At 43.9% G+C, this 27,657-nt stretch overlaps 1 protein-coding gene across 1 annotated transcript; it reads left to right on the forward strand.

Moving 5' to 3' along the window:
- Positions 1 to 48: 48 nt before the first annotated feature.
- On the forward strand, positions 49 to 27,657 carry LOC122941930 (oocyte zinc finger protein XlCOF6.1-like; the record flags this gene model as incomplete). Its single annotated transcript, XM_044299428.1, has 3 exons — positions 49 to 82; positions 166 to 315; positions 26,609 to 27,657. Coding segments are annotated over exons 1-3 (1,233 nt in total), but the record flags the coding sequence as incomplete, so codon positions are not given.

A 27,657-nucleotide genomic window follows, 5' to 3' on the forward strand; every position in this document is an offset into this window, starting at 1 on the left:
GAGGAGTGGGAGTATTTAGAAGGACACAAAGACCTGTACAAGGACGTCATGATGAAGGATCACCAGCCTCTCACATCACCAGGTAATAGACATGACTAAATGCACACGTCCTCTCATTATCTGTATGTAAGGAATGAATTCAGTCACTGGATGTGTTTCCTACAGTTAAGGAAGAGAGAAGAACACCGGAGAGATGTCCCAGTCCTCTTCTTCCACAGGATAGTTCAGAAGAACATCACAATGTCCCACAGGATGATCAGGTAGATGGAGATAAGAACATCTTGATGGAGGATCACCGGTCCCTCACATTACCAGGTAATAGACATGACTACATACACCCGTCCTCTCATTTATCTGTATGTATAGATACTATTTTTTTTTTTTAAAGCTCTTTTCAACAGCTATAAATCCACATCTGGATAGGTCATCAGTATCTTATCGGTTGGGGTCTTACACCCAGGACCCCCACCGATCAGCTGTTTGAGAAGGCCTTCTCCATGTTCACCAAGAACAGCGCCATTCATTGTATAGAGGCTGTTCTTGGTATTGCATCTCAGCCTTATTCACTTTTAGATTGCTCAACAGCCCCCATGTCGTTTGACCAATAAAAATGTTGCCATTCAGTCTAGCAAAAGCTGTAAGAAGGCTGCTGCATCTCAGGTTTGGACCCCTACCGATCAGATAGTGATGATCTAACCAGAGAGTAGGTCATCAGTAATTAAGTCTCAGAAAAGCCCTTTAATAGTTCAGCTACTTTAGGTGTAAAGGCTCCGATTTTGCCTCTGCAGATTTGTGCGCAGTAAATACTCAGAGAAGGTTTATCTAGCAGGATAGTTAAGCTAAAGTCATTTCAGAAGGTGGGTATACAGAGAGAATCCTTAAAGGGAACCTCTCACCTCCAAAGCACATTTTAAACTGACATCATTACCTTACAGTAGCCCCCAGTGTGTTCCTAATCATGTTTTTTATTCCTCCACTGGTTGTTGTATACTTTATAAAAACGCTGTTTTAATCAGTGTTTTCGCTATCCTTAGAGTCAGCTTGAAGTCAAGGGGGCAGCGACCTCCTTGCTTCAAGTCAAGCTAAGCCCGCCCCTTACCCGTCCTCCCTTCACAGTGCGGCGGTGTCACGGATAATGTAGATAGCTGGAACTTATGAATAAACGTCCGACTGGCTTGATCCCAAACTAAGGAGCATATAGGTGAGCCCTATAAAACCCTAAGAGCTCTCCCTGACTGCTATGCTCATGCAAGGGTCTCAATGGTAGACGATTGCATGCCCACGTACCTGAGACTGTGTGACACCTGAAAACCCTATAATAGTGAGGGGACACTGTGGCGAAACCAACCTCGCCACTGGGTGGTTGAGAGGCCTGGTTGCCAGCCTCTTGCCCCAGGATTATGGGCCCTCTCATCAGCCATGCTTCCTTTGTTCACAAAGGACTTTTACTAACGTTTGAACCCCTGGTCTAATTCGTGCCATTTTGGGATATGTTAAATGTCTATGTGTACTGTAAAGGGTGGGACATTGTATATTTCAGTGGTGATGTCTGTCCTATTGTCTCCACGTGTGTATTGGCGATTTCCCTTGGTCCTGAGAGATAATTGAATTACGCCTTGGTTGTCTCCAGGACTGAAGACATTGTTTATTCTCCTGCCTGTGATACAATTTCATCAACCCATTGTGTGGGGTAATTGTATCACAGGCAGAGGGGAGGATTTTGTGTGGGAGTATCTGAGTGTATTGTACGTGTTTATTGGTTGTTTTTACAAAACCCTGTGGGTGGTAACCTTGTTGGAAAATGTGTATAAGTCAATGCTTGTGTGTTCAATAGAGAGTTCCTGTTTTACCCTTCATCATGTTGAGGCTGGTGTTTGGGTAACTGATAGACACTGGGGATTGCTATACGCTGAAGATTTGCTATACTCCCCTGGCTATACAATTAGCTCTTGTAAGAGCTGTTCCTGCTCTCTGGATTTAGGAGAGGTTCACCCACTGGAGCCTTGTTGTAGGTCCAGGGTGGGTAGGAGATGGTGAGACCTCAACCAAGCTTCGGCGGTTCTTGGGGTCTGCAGCGCTTACAGTGTCAAGTGGAGTGCTTGGAGTCCTCGGGAAGCGCTAGGAGCATCATTCGACAGAGGTACCCGGTCGGGGTGCCAGGAGATCCGTTACATTGGTGGCAATAAGTGGGATGGCGTCCTAGTGAGAGGAGAAGCAGCTCGGAGACACCGTTCGTGGATTGACAAAATTGAGTGCAACGCTAGTATCCGTACAGCGCCCCTGGCTACAGCAGCAGGATGGAACCAGCAGTGGCATACGATGAGGAAGACCTGGATGGCCGGGATGCATTAAGGAAAGGCATCTGGTACTAGGCCCTGAGTAATGTACAATACCAGCGAGTTGAGAGTCTCCCCAGTGGAGAGCAGCGATTGCAGAAGCAAGTGGCCCTGCGGATCCTCTTCCTGGGAGAGCAGCCCCTGGAGGAATGGGTGAAGGAACTAGAGCACCGGGTATGGCAGGAGCTATGTTTGAAGGAGGCCTACCAGGCGCTCTGGTGGTATATGGCACAGTATATACCCATGATAGCTGAACATGACAAGCCAGAGGGAGAGGAGTTTGATGGTCCTGGCTTGTTATGGGAGTCCTTTGCAGAGCCTGACTTCGGGAGCCCTGCACAGTCCAGACTTCAGAACATTTTCTACGAGAGGGAGGCTAGGCAGGATTGGGATGACCCCCACGAGGTAGAGAAAGACCTGGCTCACCTAGCAACCCTGGAGAGGGAACTGGAGCAGGACTACCAAGGTCTCTTCCACTCCATTGAGAGGGCTCAGTGAGAGAGCAGAGTGTCAGACCCAGGTCCAGAGCCCTTCAGCTGGGAGGATATTGTGGAGGTTTACTGGGAAGACCCGACTGAAGTAACCCCTGCTTCAGTACCAGCTACACAGGTAGGGGACCTCATAGACTGGTCCTGGGGGGAACCCCATATGGCAGGTGGAGATGGGACCGAGGTCTCTCCACCGGCCCTACAGGGATACTGGGCAGTTGGCCCAGATCCCCAACGGCAGCCGGAGTGTCAGGGAGTAGGGACAGTCGGTCCTGCTCCCCAGCGGCAGTATGTTTTGCAGGGAGAGGAGAGCATTGTCTCCATCCCCCAGCGGCCATGTGATGTACAGGGAATTGGGAGCCCAGTCTCCATTCCCCAGCGGCAGTGTAATCTACAGGGAATTGGGAGCCCAGTCTCCATTCCCCAGCGGCTGTGTGATCTACAGGGAATTGGGAGCCCAGTCTCCATTCCCCAGCGGCCGTGTGATCTACAGGGAATTGGGAGCCCAGTGTCCATTCCCCAGTGGCCGTGTGATCTACAGGGAATTGGGAGCCCAGTCTCCATTCCCCAGCGGCCGTGTGATCTACAGGGAATTGGGAGTCCAGTCTCCATTCCCCAGCGGCCGTGTGATCTACAAGGAATTGGGAGCACAGTCTCCATCCCCCAGTGGCAGTTTAACGAACCAGGGGGAGACAGTAAGCCCCACAACAGTGCAGATGGGACCATGGTCTCTGCACTCACAGCACAGAGGGTAGGGACAGTCGGTCCTGTCCCCCAGCAACAGAGCTGTTTAGCCAAAGGGGAGACAGTCGGTCTCCCCCCACAGCAGCATGGTGGTCTATCTAATGGGGAGACAGTCGGTCTCTCCCTACAACAGCAGAGCGGTGTATCTAAAGGGGAGACAGTCGGTCTCCCCCTACTACAACCAGGCTTCTTCCGTGGTAGCGCTGGCACCAGGGCAAAGTACCGCTGGTCTCTGCCCACTCAGCAAACCACCAAGGCAGTCTACCAGTCCCCCACACAGCCGTGGTGAGGCACATGGACATGGACAGGTTTATCCCTTGCTCAGGTATAGTAACCATTTATTGTGGGTGGGCTGTACTGCTGTTTATGTTGTGTGGGTGGGCTGCTGGAGTAACAAGGGCACTGACCGGCAGAAGGTCAGATGCCCTGTTAGCCTGTTTGGAAAAGGGGAGAAATGTGGCGAAACCAACCTCGCCACTGGGTGGTGGAGAGGCCTGGTTGCCAGCCTCTTGCCCCAGGATTATGGGCCCTCTCATCAGCCATGCTTCCTTTGTTCACAAAGGACTTTTACTAACGTTTGAACCCCTGGTCTAATTCGTGCCATTTTGGGGTATGTTAAATGTCTATGTGTACTGTAAAGGGTGGGACATTGTATATTTGAGTGGTGATGTCTGTCCTATTGTCTCCATGTGTGTATTGGCGATTTCCCTTGATCCTGAGAGATAATTAAATTACGCCTCAGTTGTCTCCAGGACAGAAGACATTGTGTATTCTCCTGCCTGTGATACAATTGCATCAACCCATTGTGTGGGGTAATTGTATCACAGGCAGGGGGGAGGATTTTGTGTGGGAGTATCTAAGTATATTGTACGTGTTAATTAGTTGTTTTTACAAAACCCTGTGGGTGGTAACCTTGTTGGAAAATGTGTATAAGTCAATGCTTGTGTGTTCAATAGAGAGTTCCTGTTGTACCTTTCATCATGTTGAGGCTGGTGTTTGGGTAACTGATAGACACTGGGAATTGCTATACGCTGAAGATTTGCTATACTCCCCTGGCTATACTATTAGCTCTTGTAAGAGCTGTTCCTGCTCTCTGGATTTAGGAGAGGTCCACCCACTGGAGCCTGGAGCCTTGTCGTAGGTCCAGGGTGGGTAGGAGATGGTGAGACCTCAACCAAGCTTCGGCGGTTCGTGGGGTCTGCAGCGCTTACGGAGTCAAGTGGAGTGCTTGGAGTCCTCGGGAAGCACTAGGAGCATCATTCGACGGAGGTACCCGGTTGGGGTGCCAGGAAATCCGTTACAGACATGACCACCGGCTCCCTGCACTTAATACGGACGGAGTCAGGGTCACCTAGAATCAAGCCAGCAAGGAAACGCAATACATGAAAAGACTTATCTGAGTAAACAGCAGCAGCAGCCTCCAGCAGTGAACACTTCATCCAGGAAGTAGTATAAACCGCAAAGTGAGGCAGTATGGGAGGGAATATAAAGGGAGACAATTAGTCTAAATAGGTGACACCTGGGAGAAGGAAAGGAGATGACAAAGTGAAACCAAAGCAAAGAACATCATGCAAGAGGTAGAGAAGGATGTCTGCCAGACCTTCTTACAGAACTGGAGGTGACAGGCGGGCTTTTGTATCGTGCGCGCGCCCAGCACTTGCGCTGAGAGATGAAAGTGGCTGGCTGAGTGTGGGAGACGGAGATGGGATCGTGCAGTGACAAGGAGCGCACTGCGCATGCGCGAGACTTGCATGATCCCAGCCTCACAGCAGGATGTCAGAGTGAAGGGAGGACAGGTGAGGGGAGGGCTTAGCTTGACTTGAAGCAAGGAAGCCGTTGCCCCTTGACTTCAAGCTGACTCTGAGGATAGCGAAATCACAGATTAAAACTGAGTTTTTATAAAGTATACAACAACCAGTGGAGGAATAAAAAACATGATTAGGAACACACTGGGGGCTACTGTAAGGTAATTATGTCGGTTTAAAATGTGTTTTGGAGGTGAGAGGTTCCCTTTAATAATAAGAAAAGTCTTCCCATGTTTCTTCTGGTATGGAAAATGCACAGACACAGGGAAATGATTTGGATCTGTTTATAGGATAAGGAGTTTAAATGTCTCATTAATTGACCATTTCTGAAGGAGTGCCACCACAGCCACGTATGAGTTCTCTTAGTATAATATTCTACTGCGGTTTGTTACGCACTTCGCTCCGATTCCAGGGCGCAGCTGCGGCTTTTGCTAGCAGCCATTTCCAGTTGCTAATCCAATGAAAGCCTCCTTCACTGCTTCTCTAGTTGCCACACCATAGTGACCTGTTATTGTCCTGCCATGCATTGGTAAGAGCAGTCGCTTTCCCGGTTCTTGATCCTGTGCATTGCTACTATTCTGATTGTGACCTCAGCTTTGTTCTTGGCCATGCTTCTATCGCATCTGTCATTTTACTGGTGACAGTCTTTGACACCATTACTGACTAGTCTGCTGCTGCTAGTCCATAAGTATCCGGGAGACGTGACCTGACTGTCATCCTGCAACAAAGTCCATACAATACCTCCAAATGAGGGGCCAGTGGTTGAAGACGAGTTCATCCTTTAAGCTGAGCATGCACATCCACCTCCCTAACAACTTCTCCATACACATTTACCTTCATAAATCTTTATCCACTAGGAGAACAAAATGATTGGGTGAAAGTAATCATTTCGCCAGATCCTTCTCTTCTCCAACATCATCTGTTGGGGGAAGAGTTCGGAGCTCCTCATACATATTGGAATCCACGGGTTCGGCTGACAAGTCACTAATGTGTATGGGGGCCTTTAGGCTCTACACCCCAGTCTAGGCAGCATCAAACAGGTTAAAGTTAAGATAAGCCACATTTCCAGGGCATAGCCATAACAGTATCACCGGGGCATAAAAAAGTGCCAAAATGTCTACTCCCCTGCTTGACGTCATTTGTGCACTGTCCAGTTAAGTGGCTGAAAAGGGCTCCTGTTAGCAGGAATCTGGGGAATCTGTATTTAACTGGACCTGGAACTGAATCTGGGAAATCTGTATTCAACTGGATAGCTTGTGTCTGAAACCACTTCAAACGCTACTTTGGTGGTTCAGCTGACCTCCATTTTCACCAAGAAGATTCTTCCACGTTTCCTCCCACCTCCTATGGCTTGACAAGGACCTCAATGCCTGTCATAGATTCATCAAGCAGTGTACCAGACACTTTGAAGACTGTGTCCTCAGCAAGTCTGCTCTCACCAGGCCAAGGTAGCCTTCATGTTGCCTTACTTGCCAGCGAAGCTCTTGCCTGGGCATCACCTTTATGGGAGCAGAATGTACAAATTATGTTTTCTCTGACCTCCTTCCTGCCTACATTTCTTAAAGGTTTTTGGGGAACCTAGACATATGTAATCTGCTGCATTAGTTCTGCTACACCTGAAGCAGGGAGCTTTCACAGTTAGTTATTATGCCATCAAGCTGCATACGTCTATTTCACGTCTACGTCAACAAAGTTAGCCCATGACCAGAACAAATTGGTGGGTCGTAATCTTTTTTTCAGTCCTCAAAAAACTGATATTAGCCATCAAAGTCAACCTACATATTTTGGGAAAGGTCCTAATAGAAGTTACACACTTGACAGCACCCTTGTCTGGCTCCAACCTTCAGTACTCCTTCTGCTTTCAGTTGTGGAGGACACTATGCAATTGGGTAACACAGCTTTGTCCTAGGCTGGGAGTTGTCAGGGGGTTATGAAAGATGGGGGGGGGGGGGGGTAGGTTAACCCCCCTCTTGGTTAGACCTATAAAGGGAAGTCTACTTATCTGTTTCCACACTATAGCTCCTCACTCCTTCTCCTCCTGGACTGCAATGGATTCATCACAAGGAAACAGGTAAGTAAGTTTCCCTTTAGAGGTCTAGTCAAGTGTGGGAAGGTGGTTGCCCAAAACCCCCCCCATTCTCGCACAACCCTTTTAAGGGCAACGTCTCCACTTCACTTCACTGTCTATCTAGAGGAGTTGAATTCTTCAAAGCACAGATGAATGTAAGGACATCACCTTGGGCTTGTGCTTCTTTTCCCCAGTGGCAAGTTATAGGTTCCTGTCACCCTGAGCTTAAAAATACTCCACAAACCCTGCAAAGATTTTGTTAATTTTGGTTAACTTTATCTGAATGCTCTGTAGTCAAGAGACTTATCAGCGGACTCTGTGCTCTAATCCAGGAACTTCTACACCTTATTTTTGTCATCAGATCACCCATCCAACTGTGCCACACCATTCACCATACAATTCCAGTCTGCCTTTGAGTGTAATCTCTATAGGTGAGCGAATACTTCAAGACCCGGTTCGGTTCCAAAATGGCTCCAATTACCTTGGAAATTGGTATATAACTCCCTCCAGTCTTCTAAGGCTCTGAATTTTTAGGAAAAGATCCTATCTCGATTTGTTAATTTTTTTCTGACTTTTTTCAATTTTAACTCCCCGCTTCCTGAGTTCTTGGATGCAATGACAGCACTAACAAATCATGTCAGAGTGACACTGACACACATAGCTTTGGGTAAAGGTATGTTTGACAGCATTAAAAAGTGGAGTGTTTAAAAACACACAATGCTGTAGCATGTTTTAAGCTTTTTCCTATTCCTTCCAAAAATTGCCCCTTATCGAAGGCAGATGGAGTTTAAACACACATGGTGTTATTTAAAAAAAAAAAAAGAAGTCGCTTAATGAGGGACCAAGTGTCCAAAAATGATGCCTTCAATGGGTCAGAATGCATGTAGGGCTAATGGTCAGAAGAAATAATTGGTTGTTGGTTATCGGGGCCAGAATGCACGCAGTGCCAATTTTCAGAAGTGTTGGGATCAAGTCTCAAAAAATGTTCACTTTTACTTGAGAGCAGCAGGATTAAAGTGTGTTAAAGGTAAGGTACTAGCGGCATGTGGCTTCAACAGTAGTGGCAGTAGTAGCAACCTAGCAGGGCAGTAAATTAGCAGTCTATGAATAGTAGAAGTGTTGGATGCAAAGTGTTAATAGGTGGCAGTAGGCGGCCAGGAGCATGGAGTGGCAACTCCAGTGGTGGTGGCAACATCAGCAGCAGCAATACAGTATATGTTGGCAGGCAGACAGCAGCAGTGGCATGGTAATGACCCCATGACATGATGGCAGCAGCAGCCGTATGGAACATGTTGGTAGGCACGGAGGCAGGCAAACAACAACAGTGGCAAGATGGTACACCATCAGCAAGGCCAGATCTACTCATCTGCCTCAGCTGGAGGAGTGCTTGGTTCATTTTAACAAAGGTGATATTTTGGATATTGACGAAGGACAATTTTGTCAGTTTGGGTGTCACCACCCCCGTTGCGGCACTAAAACCCCTCTCCGAGATGACACCGGAGGCTGGGCAAGAAAGAAGACCAAGAGCATACTGGGCCAGTTCTAGCCACTGTTGCAGTCTGCCTGCCCAGAAGTCCATGGGGTGTGAGAATGAACTATGTGGACCAGAGTCCAGTTAGGCCTGAACCTGGGCAATTAGCTGAGTGGACTGGGCTTGCAGACTTGGCTGAGCCTGGCGTGGGACATTAAAAACCTGCTCTATCATGGTAGGTAAGCTGAACTTGCTGCTACTGCTGCTGTGGCGCCTTCTGCTGCTTATGGCAGGATGTGGGTGACTCTGCGGGGAAGGGAGGACGGAGAGGGGCCTCCCTTTTGGGACACGCTGGTGGCAAGCGTCTGCTGTCCAGAAGAAGAAGAAGAAAACTGCCTTTATTGTCCCTCAGTGGGGACATTTTTGCATAACAGCAGCAATCACATTTACAACAGGAGCAAAAATAAGAGTAATTACAAATTAAAGAGTAAAACTACAAGAAAAACATAACACAGAATTTACTTAAAAAATTTACAACTGGGTTTGTTGGGAACAGTGGTTATAAATCCTAACTGCTGCTGGGAGGAAGGACCTACGATACGTGCACCTTGGATGCAGCAGTCTGTCACTGAAGGAGCTCTTCAGCTCCACAACAGCTTCATGCATGGGGTGGGAGACATTGTCTAACAGTTCTTCTGTCACCCACCAACTGCACTGGATCAAGGGGACAACCTAGGACAGAGCTGGCCTTCTTAATGAGCTTATCTAATCTCTGTCTCTCAGCCACAGATAAGCTGCCCCCCCCATCAAACCACACCATAGACTATGGTTGATGCCACCATTGAGTCAAAGAAGGTCTTTAGGAGCTTCTCCTGCACTCCAAAGGACCTCCGTCTCCTCAACAGATAGTCTGCTCTGACCCTTATTGAAAAGGGCATCAGTGTTATGGCTCCAGTCCAGTTTGTTGTTCAGGTGAACACCGAGGTACTTATAAGAGTCCACCACCTCAATGTCTGATCCCTGTATGTTCACCAGAAAAAGCAGAGGGCCTGTGTCTGCGGAAATCCACCACCAGCTCCTTGGTTTTGCCCGCGTTGATCTGGAGCTGGTTCCACTGACACCAGTCCACAAAATCCGAAAGCATGGTACACAGTGTTTCCTGGTAGAAACATAATTTCTCCTCCATTTCCTCAGGAGTAAAACACTCCCCCATTTTGGACTGATAGCATGGGTCTAAAAGCATGGCTATCCAGAAATTGTCAGTCTGCTTCATGTGCTCGATATGCCTGTCACTGTGTAAGCAAGCAAGCATACAGCTCTCCATCCTGACCAGTGTGTCCGAGGAGCCAGTTCTTTCCATTTCTGCCCCCCATTGTGACAATTGTGTTGTGACCAGTTTTATCGTCATTGTCATGTGCCTCCTCCTGCTCCTCCAACACTGCCTCTTCCTCCTCCACCTCTTCCTGGCCATCCTCCTTCTCCCCTTCCTTTAGTGGAAGCTCCTCATCCTCCCCCTTTTGGACCTTCTCCTCCGAGGTCCCCAGCAGTAACAGGGCAGGCAGCAAGATGCGCTAGCTGAACGTCTTCCTCTGTTGTATCCTGCTGCATGAGTGTTAGTGTCTAACACAAGGGGATTGAGGTTATTCAGGCTGCAGCTGTCCTTGCTGACAAATTTTGTGGCCTCTTCCAAGGGCTTTAGCACCGAACAGGGATCTCGAAATGACACATGCTCTCACTAGCTTTGCTGATTCTGGCTGGTGCATGACAGTCATTCACTACTTTCCACTGCTCTTAAGAGTCACTCTAGCATGTGCAGTGTCGAATTCCAGCTAGTTGGCCTATCGCAGATCATGTGGTGTAACGGCAGACAGTTCTGACGCTGCAAGTCCAAGAGAGCGTTCCTTATCGCGTAGAAATGGCTGAAATATTTGGACAGCTTTCTTGACTTTGCTAGCACTGTGCGCAGGCCAGTGAACTTTTTTAAAGGGATTGTCCAAGTTTTTGTTTTGTTCTTTGTATGTTTCTAACTAAGCAAATGTAAAGTTCTTCAATTCACTTACTTCATCTGCAGTGGCCCTGTTTCCTAGTTAGCTGAGTGTCAAATGACCGGTGATGTCAGCTTCTCTCCCTGCTCTGATGATGTTCTGTGCACAAGCATGGGCTGCAGGAGGAAGCAGGTCTGCCTCTGTGCATAGAAGGTCACTGTAGGCAATGCTGTTTGGAGCTGCTGTCTGCTCTGTGTCTGCTCCCCTCCCACTGGATTCTTTAGCACAGTTTAACCCTTTTTACCATCAGCAGCACAGACTCTGGGTTGGAGGCTCTGCCTCAGATGCTGAGCAGCTGCAGGACATCCTCTTCTCCCAAGTGACTAGGCACTGAAGAAACGAAGGCTGTGCACAGGATCTTCCCTCCTCATTCCTGCACAACACAGAGCTGACAAAGACTGGATGAGTTCTCTGCTCTGTACTCTTATGGAGAAGAAGTGCCTGCAGAGCATTGCACAAGAACAGGTAGTGGGAAGATCCTGTGTGTATCAGCCATGTCATTGTACTGCACTGTACTGCTGGGGTTTGTAGTCCCACTCATGCAACATGAGTATCCCAGCAGTCAGACTGCAGTCAGGGCAGCACTTTTATTCGGGGAGAGCAGGGAGAGGGAAAAGGCAGTCTTTGTTGACGCCCACAAATATTCATGAGGAAAACTTCAGAGATTTTTGTTACATGTCCCCAGGAGTAGGAGTATGAGCTGGAAAAGCACAAAGTAATGACCTGGATGTGAAAGACCTAGTACTGCCGATGCAAAGGAGACTAGGATCAGCAAAGTCTTTTTGCAGTCGCTGGCGGCCACCTTGGTTTGCCAGTGGGATGGGGTGATGCTGCTTCATGCGATTCCATGGAGATGTGGTGTGTAGGTGTGTGTCTTTTTGGCTATAGCTAATTTTCTACTTGCAGAGCTTGCACAGGGCAGTGCTGCTGTCTTCTGGCAGAGTGAAAAAAAACTCCCAGGGGGCACATGTTTGCCCACTCTGCCCAGAGGTGGCCGAGCTTGCTTTAGCCCTTTCACTCTTCAGCCCTGATGCCCCCACATTACTTGTGGCCTCCCCCATTCCCGAAGCTTATGACCTTACGTCTCCTCTTCCCTTTTATTGCTGCCACCGTCCTTCGCCTCTGATGCGAGCTCCTCCTCACCACTCGGACCCGGCTCCTAGGTCCTGTCTAACAAACAATCATCATCGGAGTCGTCAACCTCCCTGTCACTCCAGACTGTGATAGCTCACTCTGAGCTCCTTAGCCCCCATCTAGATTTCCCGCTCTGAATGTGCCGCCACTGCCACTGTAGCTACCATTGCCCCTACCTCCACCACCCTGGCTACCGGTGCCACTATTACTATCACCACCAATACAGCTACGCATGGGGTCCCCACGAACCTCCACCTCTGGGCAATCTAAAGACTAAAAAGTCCACAGGGAGACTCTCTTGACTATCTGCCAGAGTGTGCAGTGGGATTTGGTGGCCTCTAAAGGAAAAAAAAGAAGGCGTCCCACTAGGATGAGGCAGTGGATACAGAGGACGTAACTGATGGGCTTCTCTGTGGCTCGAAGGAGGAGGAGCAGGAAGACCGCTGTGACCCCTGGCTCCAAGGCATGCTCTCAGACCCAGAAGGCATGTCATCCTCCTGTGACTGAGAGGAGGAGTGAGCCATCCAGTCCACAATCTCATCCTCTTTCTCCTCAGTAATAATGTTGCGCTTTTCGGGAGCCAGGGGGAACTTTGGCCAACTACTAGTACTATTTCTACTATTGCCTGAATAGCTAAGGCTGGTATTAGCCACAATCTGACTTTTTGAGGAAAAGGCCTGGGTTGTCTTTCGTTTGGAGCCCTGCTTCCGCATTCCAGACATTTTATTTTGCCCTAATGTATGGAACTGTTTGGATTTTAGAGAACTGAAGAAGAGAACTTAAATGTACAAAATCCCTTTCTACAAAGCACACTCAAGACAATGCTATTGAGAATTTACTTTGTGAATAATGGAGTTGGCTCCAATGACAGATTTGGCCCTAATCTGACTTGTGTGCGTTAAAATACAATGAATCAGAAAAAAAATATCCACTGTAAAAGACAATTGTTCAACCAGACATCAGAAATAATGTCCCAAACACTTGAAACGTATGGATTCACTACAGACAAATGTGTCGTGTGTACAGCACTCACTTGTTATTAATCTGACCACACACCCGCTAGGGTCCCCAATGCTTCCAGCACTGCCTTTAAAGGCTATGGACACCTTCTGGGGCATTTTTTAAAATTGCATATTACTCTTTTTGGGCAAATCATTTTTTAAATTGGTCATTATTAAGAATGTTCTGGCGTTTCTCAGATACAAGAGTGAAAAAATAAAAATAAACTGTCTTTACGAGCTGTGACTTTGTGTTTTCTTTGAATCCCATCAGCTGACTGCTCATATGTAGTTATCTCTGACTACCTGGCCTCATAAACGCTTATTTAAGCCACGTTCTTAGTAGTTTGATAAGAATTGCCCAATGATTACTGTTTGAGGTCAGTTGAGAGGTACACATGAGCCATCAGCTGACAGGATTCAAAGAAAACACAAAGTCGCAGCTCGCAAACAGACTGATTTGTAACTCTTGTAGCTAAGAGCCAGAACATTTTTAATAAAGACTAATTGAAAAAATGATTTGTAGTCCAAAATGAGTATATGGAATTATAAAAATAAAATTGCCCAGAAGATGTTCATAGCTTTTTAGCCCTTGGTGATTTTTCCATTTCTGAATTTCCCTACTCCCGGGTGGAACTGGCAAAAAAAATGCAATGCCGCCACAGTATTATAGGTTTTGTTTTTACGGCGTTTCCTAAATGGTAAAACTGACCTATTACCTTTATTCTCAGAGTCAGTACAGTTACAACAATACCACATTTGTATAGTTTTACTTGTGTTTTAATATAGAAAAAAAAAACATACATTGAAAAAAAATTACAATTTGCCATATTCTGACCCCCATACTTTTATATTTTTACATCTATTGGCTAATTTTTTGAGGGGCAATCAGTGCTTTTTTCAATATAATTGTGTGATGTGTAGGACTTTTTCACTATTTATTAAATTCTTTTTAAAAGAATCGGGTGAATCAACCATTTTGATATTTTTTCCATTACGCTGTGGGATAAAAAAAATTTTTTTTTTATGTTACAAGTGTTTTTGTTGGTGCTACATAAATAAAGATGATTATGGTTATTCTAATTATTATTATGTATCTATATTTATTTCAATTTTGAGGAAAGGAGGTCATTAAAATTTTTATATATTTTTGACATTTTATGTTTTAAAAAAATGTTTGTCTTCTTTTTCTACACCACATAGCTGTGACAGCCTCAAATCACTAGGGGGGCTGGACTGCTACAGAAAGTGAACGGCTTCCTCAATCGTCGGGAGCCGTTGCAGGCCCTAAAGCATGTGTTCTCGTTTTTTTTTATTTTTTTATTTTCCAGATACTTTGGTCACATTTGACTACGGCATGTCTGCAATTGTAATTGCGGATACCAGACATTAGACCCAGACGTGTCTGCTGTTTAACCCCTTCCCAACATTTGATGAAATAGTACATCACAGTGGTAACTTCCCACAAATTGGCATAGTAATAAGTCATGGTTATGGGGCAGGCACAGGAGCTGTTTGCCAGTTTCCCTTCATCAAGCCATTTTTAATATAATAAAATAATAAATAAATAGACATATTAGGTATTGCAGTGTCAATGACCACCGGCTCTATGAAAATATCACATGATCTACCTCATCAGATAAATGCCATAAAAAAAATATATATTTTTTTTGTATAAGGGGGGTCCTCAAATGCAACATGGCACCTCAAAAATGATCCCAGTGAAATCTGCCCTCCAAAATCCGTTTGTTGCTCCTTGCCTTTAGAGCCCTGCCGTGTGCCCATACAGCAGTTTACGACCACATATTGGATGTTTCTGTAAACTGCAGAATCAGGGTAATAAATATTGACTTTTGTTTGGCGGTTAAGTGAAATTTGTCCTCTTTTGCTTTAATTCTTGTGGAACACCTAAAGGATTAACAAAGTTAGTAAAATTATATTTGAATAACTTGAGGGGAGTAGTTTCTAAAATGGCATCCTTTATGGTTTCTATGATGTAAGCCCCTCAAAGTCGCTTCATAACTGAATTGGTCCTTTAAAAAGCTGGCTTTTGAAATTGTCTTAAAAATTGCTTCTAAAATTCAAATCCATCTAACATCCCCAAAAAATAAAATAACATTTACAAAACGATGCCAACATAAATTAGGCATATGAGGAATGTAAAGTAAGAACTATTTCAAGAGGTATCACTATCTGTCTTAAAAGAAGAGAAATGCAAATTTTGAAAAATTGCGAATTTTTCTAAATTTTGGGGTACATTTTCAATATATATATATATATATTTTTTTTTAAATATAAATATTGTGAAACATATCGACTCAAATTTACAAATAACATGAAGTGCACTGTGTCACTAGAAAACAGTCTCAGTATGGCTTGGATAAGTAAAAGTGTTCCAAAGTTATTACCACATAAAGTTACACATGTCAGATTTGCAAAAATTGGCCTGGGCAGGAAGGTGAAAATGGGCCTGGAGTAGAAGCATTTTTTTCTTCCTTGGGATACCTGGCTCGAACTTCTTGTCACTAGGGTTGGGCGATATCAAAAATATTCCCACGATAACGATATTAAGAAATGTATCGCGATAATGATATATATCGCTATAAATACCTATTTAGCAGAAAAAAAACTTGGGTCCAAAAGGAGACATTATACTGTATGGGCCAGCCACAAGGAGACGTTACACTGTATGGGGCAGCCACAAGGAGACATTACACTGTATGGGGCAGCCACAAGGAGACGTTACACTGTATGGGGCAGCCACAAGGAGACGTTACACTGTATGGGGCAGCCACAAGGAGACGTTACACTTTATGGGGCAGCCACAAGGAGACGTTACACTGTATGGGACAGCCACAAGGAGACGTTACACTGTATGGGGCAGCCACAAGGAGACTTTACACTGTATGGGGCAGCCACAAGGAGACGTTAACCTGTATGGGGACGCCACAAGGAGACGTTGCACTGTATGGGGCTGCCACAAGGAGATGTTGCACTGTATGGGGCAGCCACAAGAAGACTTTACACTGTATGGGGCAGCCACAAGGAGACTTTACACTGTATGGGGCAGCCACAAGGAGACTTTACACTGTATGGGGCAGCCACAGGGAGACTTTACACTGTATGGGGCAGCCACAAGGAGACTTTACACTGTATGGGGCAGCCACAAGGAGACTTTACACTGTATGGGGCAGCCACAAGGAGACTTTACACTGTATGGGGCAGCCACAAGGAGACGTTAACCTGTATGGGGATGCCACAAGGAGACGTTGCACTGTATGGGGCAGCCACAAGGAGACGTTATACTGTATGGGGCAGTGGGCCACAAGGAGACATAATACTGTATGGGGCTTTGTGTGGTGGCGTAGGGACGCCTCTTACAATCCATCTAATTGGGGTAAAATCCTATTAGAATAATTCGTGGAAGAAGTCTTCTTTGGGAGATTTTAAAGAAGAGGACAGGGCTCCACATGTGCTTGAAGTGACAACTGGTATGAGGGGGTCATTCTGTGGTGATGTCACCCTCCACCCCCCAAAATAGCACTACATGAGGAAGCTGACTTCAAATATCAAGTTCCCCTACCCCTATAAATCACCCCAATGGACAGTGACTGCAGTCATTACCTGAAGGAGTAGTGAAATAGCCAAAGGTTATGTTAGCAGTCTGTAGTGGGCTGTCGGTCACAAAGGGCGACGCAGATGAAAACACAAAACACCATCAATGTAAACAATCAGTCTACCGGAGCCCAGTACGCACAATATATACAGATATACACGTCATGTATGTACACAGTGACGTCTCTATTTATATGCGTATCACATCACAGGTGGACACTGGAGTGAAGACACATGTGTTGGTGACACATATTAAAGAGGACCTTTCATGGGTACAAAGAATATGAACTTAGTAGCAGCCTACAGAGAGCGGCGCCCAGGGATCTAAGTGCACTTACTATTATTCCTGGAAGTTTTTATTTCTCCCTGGCTCTGATCTCTGCGCTGTGATTGGACAGCGCTGCTGTCAGGGAGAAGGAGAGACACTGGCGTCTCCTCCTACTTGCACCGGATGTTGAGAAATTACCGGAGGCCACAACGGACGAATGGAGCGGGGCCCAGGAATAATAGTAAGTGCACTTAGATCCCTAGGCGCCACTCTATGTAGCCTGCTACTTAGTTCATATTCTTTGGACCCATGAAAAGTCCTCTTTAATGTTTGTACAAAGTCTTGGTAAAGTTGCCATCACAGGTTTATATAAAGTGAAGAAGAAAAAAAAAAACTGCTCATCCCTGCAGCCAGGTTCAGCCCTCCGCGTGCTAGTAGTAATGCAGGAGGTAGAGGCCAGTGACCGGGGAACATAAGCAGGTGGAATCGGACATTTTAGAAGTAGGTCAGCACACATGCGACCACTCCTATGATGTCATTATATACTTCGGTTTTTCGGAAACTGTGATATCGCCATATTGCCGCTTTTTTATATCGTGAATACCGGTATATCGCTCAACCCTACTTGTCACTAGGGGGTATTTGGCATGAAACATTTCAGAACTACTGGTATAAGCAATCGAATGTTCAAGTTCCCTAGGGGGACTACAAATACAAGTGAAAAGTATTTTTAACCCCTTCACGACTGTCATACGGCTATATACGTGCTATCTGCACATACACCATGCAGATAGTACGTATAGAAACGTTATGACAGCTCTTTAACCCAAGGGCTGTAAAGCTCTTGTATTAATGCTTCTGCCCCTGCACTGCCACTGTCATGGACAGTTTAGAGTCCAGTAATGCCATCAAGGGACCAATTAGAGAGGCCCCTTCCCAGTGGTCGCTCCGATTGGTTAGTCTGTGCCGACTAACCAATCGGATCTCGGCAGTGTAAAAGTGCTGGTTTCAGCCTCTGATCTGCACTCTGCAGATCAGATCCTGAAATCAGGAACTATATGCTCCATGCCCCCATCTGTGCACCCTGCCTCCAACTTTGCCGGCCGTGCTCTGTCTGTGCCGGCACCTGTGCCCACCTATCCCCATCCATGTCCCCCTGCTGTATCTGATGGCGGAGGCTCTGTTCCTGAGCCACCGCCATCAGCAGCGAGTGTCAGCTGTATGCCGACTGTTAAATATTAATTATTAATATTTGGAGTTAATGTCAATAATTAATATTCATAAATAGGCGTGAGTCGTCTATTGATAACTCTGCCTTTTTATACAATAAATACTAACTACCTTGTTGCTTTACCTCTTTAACTACGTGCAATGGATTATTACAGCGGCGACCACAAAAGACTATAAACTGCGTATTAAACAATAAAATAATTTATTAAACAAATACAAGTCTACAGTCTATAAATTCTACTATATCTAATAGTAATATATAATATATAATATATCAGTGGTTATAAATATATATTAGCCAAAAGATCACAGAAAAAACTAAGATAAAAACATCCTGCACTGTATGATAAATAAATATGCGGCTGTCCCTGGCCACATTCACGAAAAAAATCACACAAAAAAAAGATAATAATGCAATAACAAAATACATGCAAGTATTTATATGGCCTTCACTCTGATGAAATAAAATCTGAGACTCTTAGCCAATATATTTTGATCAAAACACATCTGTGCCCACCTACCAAGCGCCAAGGTGGTCTCAGGTCAGGCGGGTCCTACGCTAAACCTACCTAAGCCGTTGGGCTTCTATGTTGAGGAGCGCAGACTTCGCACATATGGTGTGCTGCTCCTAGTCAACTCTAAATATATAGACATACACCGCAATACAGTAAACACACTACAATACACCTAAACTACGCTAACACAACATAATACACAATTACAATTCCACCCCACAAACGATCTAAATAACACACTTACATACAGACTTTAAGTAGCAGTGCCCTCCCTCCTGGCAACACACTGTCCCTATGGGGAAAACAAGGGGTTAAACAGAATCCAGGGTCATGATGGCACTGCAAGGGTTAATGCAGGCCAGGGATCAAGGAATGTGCAGGGATAGCAGGGGGTAAATATAGTAGGGTCACCAGGGATTGCAGGGGTTAATAATTGGTGACAGTGGGGATTTAGTGGTTAATATTGCAGGACAGGGAGTTTAGGGTTATTGGTGGCAGTGGGAATAATGCAGGGGTATAAGGAAATGGTTTATTGCAGGGGTTCATGTATATTGGTGGCAGTGGGAATCATGGTGGTATAGGGTTCAATGCAGGGCAGGGTATATAAAGGGGTTAATGATATTGCAGGGGTTAATTATAGGGATAATGCTCGTTGTTGTAGGGGGATAAAGGTTTACTCAGCCAGTTCGTTTCCAGGGTTTAATGCTTATTCCCAGGGGGTCATCCTTGCTTCTATGCTCGTCCTCCAGGGGTTAATTCCCGCTTGCTCGTTGTCCTGGGGTAGATTCTGGCTTCTCGGGGGCGGGGGGGCTGCTTGGCTCAACTGATGAGCACAGCGCCGCCGGACTATTTCAATCCGGCGGCACTCTCTCCAGAGCGACCTGTGCATGCCTACAGGCAAGTCCACGTTGGCCGGAGCGGTGATATGATGTCACTGCACCAGCCACGCGCATCCTGGCGTGCACTTCCAGGCAGGGGGATGCTTTGATCCTCCCGCCTGGGAAGTGATTGCAAATTACAGTGCCGGAGGTCCGCGACATACAAAGTCAGGGGAGCCCTTTGTTCCCCTGTCTTTGTAATGCTAAACATCTCCGGACCTGCCAGAAATGTTATCAAAAGGCAGAGTATCTCTATTGATCCTCTGTCTTTTAAAGTGGCCGCAACTGGACATAATTGTCAAGTCATCTAGACGGCATCAGTTGGGGGTGCACCCGTGCTTGGGGGAAATATTATTGGCCACATATAGATATAAGTATATATACATATAGATAATTGGAGCATATAGATATATATATATATATATATATAAAATACAAATAGTGCAGCAGCACAGTCAGAGCCAGTGGACTGGGTGCAAATCCCCACAGAGGCAGGCCACTCCTCCACGGTATACAGGAGATGAAAAAACGAGGCAGCACTTCCAGCTTTTGGTGTACGGGTGAAGACCCCAAACTTTAATCCAAGCGACGTTTCGGCCTACTCAATGAGGCCTTTATCAAGCTAGCTTGATAAAGGCCTCATTGAGTAGGCCGAAACGTCGCTTGGATTAAAGTTTGGGGTCTTCACCCGTACACCAAAAGCTGGAAGTGCTGCCTCGTTTTTTCATCTCCTATATACGGTACATATATAGATATATATATATATATATATATATTAGTATCCAAAGGCAAGGCAGCACACCGGTCTTAGTGTAAAAAAAAGTGGATCTTTTATTCCAGCCCAATGCAATGCTTCAGCTCTTCAATGGAGCCTTTGTCAAGCAATCACAACCGTGCTCAGATAGGTGTATATAAACGGGTGGATATACAAATTCAAATCAATACAATTAATCAATCAATCAACATGATTTTCCATCAAAAATACATAGTGAATACATAATACATGGTTTCGCATCACGTGCATCAATAGTAAATTGTTGATTTTTATGTGATAATCCAGATATTCAAAAAAGAGGAATATAGTAAAAAATGTCATAGTAAATGACCCCCATTCCTAACAATTAATGAAGTGCACTTGTGCGAATTAAAAAAGGCTATACATATAATACTTCATGAGGCGCTCACCCATTTGATTCCAAGTCATGTGTGCGATATACAGCGTTCCAACAAATTCATTGCGCCTGCGTTGAAAACAAATAGCGCGAGAACTTCACACATTCCCATGCATGCGAAGGCAGAATATGCCAGGAGCTCTGCCTTTAGTTATCATTGGCAGTGCTGGATTGGTACTGAGAACTGACCAAACGGACCCAGTCAAAAGAGAGAGGCCGAGCTATAAGATCACATCCTGCACGTGAGGAGGCGGGGTATCTACAGGAGCGGCAGGTCCCCCAGTGTCAGCTGGGGACGCAGTCACTGACCCGTCGTGGATCGGGGACCAGCAGCAAGAAGATTGCCACTAGACCCCGCCCACTATGTCCCACCAAGCCAGCCGCGGCACATAAAGACCACAGCACCCAATCAGTGGCTATCCGGGTGGTTTGGCTCCCATCCCTGGGACCCACCATCCAGTCTGTCCCATGAAGGGAAAAGGTGTGACTCTGGCAAGTGTCCCCCATCCCCCACATCCAGACGATTGCCCACAGGGGCTCTAGTGAGAAAGTGAAAAATTATGAATACCGGTCCATTGATATAAGCGCAGTATGTGAAAACATGGAAATACAGAACAGTCACTATCAGCACACATGAGTATCCGTTAGGTGGCGTGTTCATGAGGTTAAAAATTTCTTTCAATAGTATCTAAAAAGAAAAAAAAAAGGATAATAGTTAGAGCACTGATCCTCCCCTAATACACAGTATTAATGGGCTGAGGCTGCGAGGTCACGCAACTCTAAACTCAACATTCAGCCCCTTTAGGTTTTAATGTCTGCAAATGATATATCCAATTGAGCTCCCTCCTCTTGAGCATGGCAACTGTAGGGATGGTAACATGGTCAATTATTCTGAATCGTAGGTCCTTCTCCGTGTGCCTAGCTTCAGTAAAATGCTTAGACACGGGTAAAGTCTTTTTTCACGGATCGTGTACCTATGATGATTAAGTCTAGTTTTTAAGATCCCAGGTAGTCTCACCTACATATAGGAGGTGACAGGGACATTCAAGTAAATAAAGCACATACGTCGAATCACAGGTCAAATATTCTTTTATCTTATATACTGTCCCTGTTACTGGATGTGTGAAGGTGAGGTCCCTTTGCATCAGGGGACAATTTAAACAGTTATAGCATGTACACGTGTCCACAAGTTTTTTAGGGCACCCTCTCTTCCTAAATTTTGTCCGTATGTCCATCAATCTGTCCTGTATGTCTGTTCTTCATTATCTACAATCCTTCTTACTCGTTAGAACTGACTTAGGGGCAGGGATTTTAGCATAGGTTTTGGATGATTTCTATCGTATCTAAGCAGCATATTTTTGTCGGTAAGTTTAACAAAAAGGTCCGTGTGCAGGTGGTTATCAATCCTTCTGACCGTCACATCCAGGAATTGTAATTCAGTGTCCTATGAGACTAATGTAAATTGTACATCTGGATCTATTTGATTAAGGAAATCCCTAAAGTCACATAATGTCGATGGTGTATCAGTCCAGAGGAGGAAAATGTTGTCTGTGTAACGCCATCACCCCAGGACATGCCTGAAGTGGTGGCTCAAATAGACGTACTCCTCCTCCATGTGTGCCATAAAGATATTCGCATAATTTGGCGCCATATTAAACCCTATAGCGGTCCCCCGTAATTAAACATAAAAACTGTCTTGGAACATGAAATAGTTTCAGGTGAGTACAACCTCAGGTAAAGAAATCATAAACTCTCTACATTTCGCGGTATAAGAGGTGTTATTTAAACACTTCGCAACCGCATCCATACCCCGATTGTGGGAGATGGAAGTGTAGAGACTTACTACATCGAATGATGCTAATATGACTCTCTCAGGGAGATGGAGATCCCCAATGATATTCAGAAAGTGAGTAGTATCCTGTACAAAGAATTTCGCTGAACTTGCAAAAGGAGCCTGGATTCTATCTAGAAATATTGCTATTTGGGAGAAGAGAGAATCAACTCCCGACTTGTGAATTTTTGGTAGTACGTACAGTACTGGGGTGCTAGGGCGATCCACATACAAAAAAGAATATAACTTCTCATCAATGATGCCCTCTTCCATAGCCTAATCTAAAATGCCCCTTATGCACCTAAGGATATCAAATTTTGGATTTCCTGCAAGTTTACGGTATACATTGGTATCACTTAGTTGCCTAAAAATCTCATTATGGTAGTCTGTGGTTTTCTTAACTACCACTGCCCCTATATATAGAGTATCTGCAATGTAACCGGAAGATCTTCTGTCTGTGTGAACTAGGAGATGATCATGTGACTGCTTTTTTTAATGCAAAGTTAGGATGTGCAGATCAGGGGGCAGGGAAGGGCAGATTATTCACCCCCTTAAATATTTATAAGGGAGAGCTTAGTCATTGTTGTTACCCGCCCCCACAGCTTCACTGCAGCATGTGAACAAAGCAATAATAACAGAACCATGCAAAGGTGTAAGTATGGGTTTTTTTTCTTAAGAAATCATGCTTAACTAATATATATGTAAGTCCTGATGAGTTTTATAAGTTTTATTTTTTCCATAACTCTGATAACCCCTTTAAATTATATTTCAGCAAATTCCAAAAATGCAGATGCCGCTCCTTTCTTTTTGAATTCTGCCGTGCGCTCATACAGCAGTTTACAACTGCATATGGGGTGTTGCTATATTCAGGAGAATATAAATTATGGGGTGCATTTTCTCCTGTTATCCCTTGTCAAAGTGAAAATTTTGGGCTTTTTCTTGTAAAAAAAAAAATATATAATATAATTTTTCATTTTCACAGCCATGTGTTTCTAAATATTATGAAACGCCTCTGAGGTAAAAGTGGTCAGTAAACCCCTCAATGAGTTATTTGAGGAGTGTAGCTTCCAAAATGAAGTCACTTTTGGGGAGTTTCTACTGTAGGGGTGCCTTAGTGTGCCTTCAAATATGACACGACACCCAAAAGCCATTCCAGCAAATCTGCTCTCCAAAAACCATATGTTGCTCCTTTCCTTCTGCGCCCTGCCGTGCGCCCATACATCTGTTTATGAACATAAATAGGGTGTTTACATAAACTACAGAATCAGGGTAATAAATATTGAGGTTCGTTTTGCTGTTAAATCTTGCCGTGTTATAGAATTTTTTTTATTAAAATTATAAATCTGCACAAAAACTGAAAATTTTTAATTTCACTTCCATTTTCCTTTACCTCTTGTGGAACACCTAAAGGGTTAACATAGTTTGTAAAACCAGTTTTGAGTAATTTGAGGGGTGTAGTTTATAAAATGAGGTAAGAACCGGATTCCAAAAAGTTGGGACACAAATCGTGAATACATACTGAATGTAATGATGTGGAGGTGCCAACTTCTTATAATTTATTCAGAATAGAACATAAATCACGGAACAAAAGTTTAAACTGAGAAAATATTAAGGGGAAAATATGTTGAATCAGAATTTCGTGGTGTCAACAAATCCCCAAAAAGTTGGGACAAGGCCATTTTCACCACTGTGTGGCATCTCCCCTTCTTCTTACAACACTCAACAGACGTCTGGGGACCGAGGAGACCAGTTTCTCAAGTTTAGAAATAGGAATGCTCTCCCATTCTTGTCTAATACAGGCCTCTAACTGTTCAATCGTCTTGGGCCTTCTTTGTTGCACCTTCCTCTTTATGATGCGCCAAATGTTCTCTATAGGTGAAAGATCTGGACTGCAGACTGACCATTTCAGTACCCGGATCCTTCTCCTACGCAGCCATGATGTTGTGATTGATGCAGAATGTGGTCTGGCATTATCTTGTTGAAAAATACAGGGTCTTCCCTGAAAGAGATGACGTCTGGATGGGAGCATATGTTGTTCTAGAACCTGAATATATTTTTCTGCATTGATGGTGCCTTTCCAGACATGCAAGCTGCCCATGCCACACGCACTCATGCAACCCCATACCATCAGAGATGAAGGCTTCTGAACTGAGCGTTGATAACAACTTGGGTTGTCCTTGTCCTCTTTGGTCCGGATGACATGGCGTCCCAGATTTCCAAAAAGAACTTTGAATCGTGACTCGTCTGACCACAGAACAGTCTTCCATTTTGCCACACTCCATTTTAAATGATCCCTGGCCCAGTGAAAGCGCCTGAGCTTGTGGATCTTGCTTAGAAATGGCTTCTTCTTTGCACTGTAGAGTTTCAGCTGGCAACGGCGGATGGCACGGTGGATTGTGTTCACTGACAATGGTTTCTGGAAGTATTCCTGAGCCCATTCTGTGATTTCCTTTACAGTAGCATTCCTGTTTGTGGTGCAGTGTCGTTTAAGGGCACAGAGATTGCTCCAGATTCTCTGAATCTTCGGATGATGTTATGCACAGTTGATGATGATAGATGCAAAGTCTTTGCAATTTTTCGCTGGGTAACACCTTTCTTATATTGCTCTACTATCTTTCTGCGCAACATTGTGGGAATTGGTGATCCTCTACCCATCTTGGCTTCTGAGAGACACTGCCACTCTGAGAGGCTCTTTTTATACCCAATCATGTTGCCAATTGACCTAATTAGTGTTAATTGGTCTTCCAGCTCTTCATTATGCTCAAATTTACTTTTTCCAGCCTCTTATTGCTACTTGTCCCAACTTTTTGGGGATTTGTTGACACAGTGAAATTTTTAATCAACGTATTCTTTAAAATTATACATTTAATCGGATTAAACGTTTGAGCTGTCATCTAAATAAAATATTGACATTTGCCATCTCCACATCATTGCATTCAGTTTTTATTCACGATTTGTATAGTGTCCCAACTTTTTTGGAATCCGGTTTGTAATTTATGGGTGATTTATATTATGTAAGGACCTCAAAGAACTGAATTGGTCCTTTCAAAAAGTCAGTTTTGAACATTTTATAGAAAAGTTGAAAAATTGCTTCTTAAATTCTAAGCCTTCTGACGTCCTAAAAAACAAAATGTAATTTTCAAAATTATGCATACATTAACTAGACATACAGGGAATCTTAAGTAATGTTGTGATGAGGTATCACTATCTGCCTTTAATGCCTAGAAATTAAAATTTAGAAAATTTTATTTTTTTTGCACTTTTTCAGTAAATTTAGGATTTTTTATAATATAAAATTAAAATATATTTACCCAAATTTACCCCTAACTTCAGGAACAAGATGTCATGAGATCTCAGAATGGCTTTGATAAATAAAAGTATTCCAAAGTTATTTGCGCATAAATTGACACGTCAGATTTACAAAATTAAGCCTGGTCACGAAGGTGAAAAATGGCTTGGTCTTAAAAGGGTTAAAAATTGCTTAAAAAAAATAAAAAGCAAATACATTAATATTTTGAGTTTCCCCCTTTCCCCATTTATTAATAAATAATGAAAAAATTGAATATTTATTGCTAATAGAAAGTGATCAAAAAGTCATATATACCCAATATGGTACCAATAGAAACTATAGTTCATCACACAAAATACAAATGCCTCATCCAGCTGTGTAGAGAGAAATATAAATATATCATGGGTGTCAGAATATGGCAATGCAACAATTTAGATTTTCTTTTTCAAAGCTTCGTTATGAAAGCAAAATAAAAATGATATAACTTTGGTATCACTGTAAGACACGCACAATAAAATAACATATGTGTTTCAGAACTCCGTAAAAACAAACCACCAAAAAACTACAGTATTGCTTTTTTTTATTCCACCTCACAAAGAATTTTTTTCTCCCGTTTTCCAATAACATGATATGGTAAACTACATTTTTTTAAAATAAATGTTATAAAATATCACTATAATAGTAAAGTTATATTGTTCAAAAAATAATTTATTTTTGGCAGATGACTATACCAGGAGCTCAGAAGGAAATCTATCTTCAGATTTTAAAGCCGATGATGAAGAACATGCCATTATCCCAGATATTTCCACAGACCTTAACTGCAAAGATCCATCATCTGATCCTTTTAAACAGGTTCATTCTGATTCATTACAGACTGTAACACAAAATAAAAATCTTGGAAGGGGTGATGAATATCAAAGACCAAACATGGGGGAAGAACCTTTTTCATGTTCAGAATGTGAGAAATGTTTTAAATATAAATCAGATCTTGATGTACATCACAGAAGTCACACATGGAATAACACATTTTCATGTTCAGAATGTGGGAAATGTTTTACTAAAAAATCAGCTCTTGATGTACATCAGAGAACTTGCACAGGGGAGAAGCCATTTTCATGTTCAGAATGTGGGAAATGGTTTCGAGATAAATCAGGTCTTGTTTCCCATCAGAGAACTCACACAGGGGAGAAGCCATTTTCATGTTCAGAATGTGGGAAATGTTATTACCGAAAACAAGATCTTGTTAAACATCAGAGAATTCACATAGGGGAGAAGCAATATAAATGTTCAGAATGCGGGAAAGGTTTTTTTCAAAAAGCATCTCTTTGTAGACATCAGAGAAGTCACACAGGGGAAAAGCCATTTTCATGTTCAGAATGTGGAAAGTGTTTTACCATGAAATCATATCTTTATATACATCAGAGAGTTCACACAGGGGAGAAGCCATTTTCTTGTTCAGAATGTGGAAAATGCTTTCATCATAAATCATACCTTTATATACATCAGAGAGTTCACACAGGGGAGAAGCCATTTTCATGTTCAGCATGTGAGAAATGTTTTACCAACAAATCGGCTCTTGATCTACATCAGAGAGTTCACACAGGGGAGAAGCCATTTTCATGTTCAGAATGTGGGAAATGTTATCACCGAAAACAAGATCTTGTTAAACATCAGATAATTCACATAGGGGAGAAGCAATATATATGTTCAGAATGTGGGAAAGGGTTTTTTCAAAAAGCAAAGCTTTGTAGACATCAGAGAATTCACACA

This window comes from Bufo gargarizans, chromosome 6, assembly GCF_014858855.1.
Source record: "Bufo gargarizans isolate SCDJY-AF-19 chromosome 6, ASM1485885v1, whole genome shotgun sequence".
NCBI lineage: Eukaryota > Metazoa > Chordata > Amphibia > Anura > Bufonidae > Bufo > Bufo gargarizans.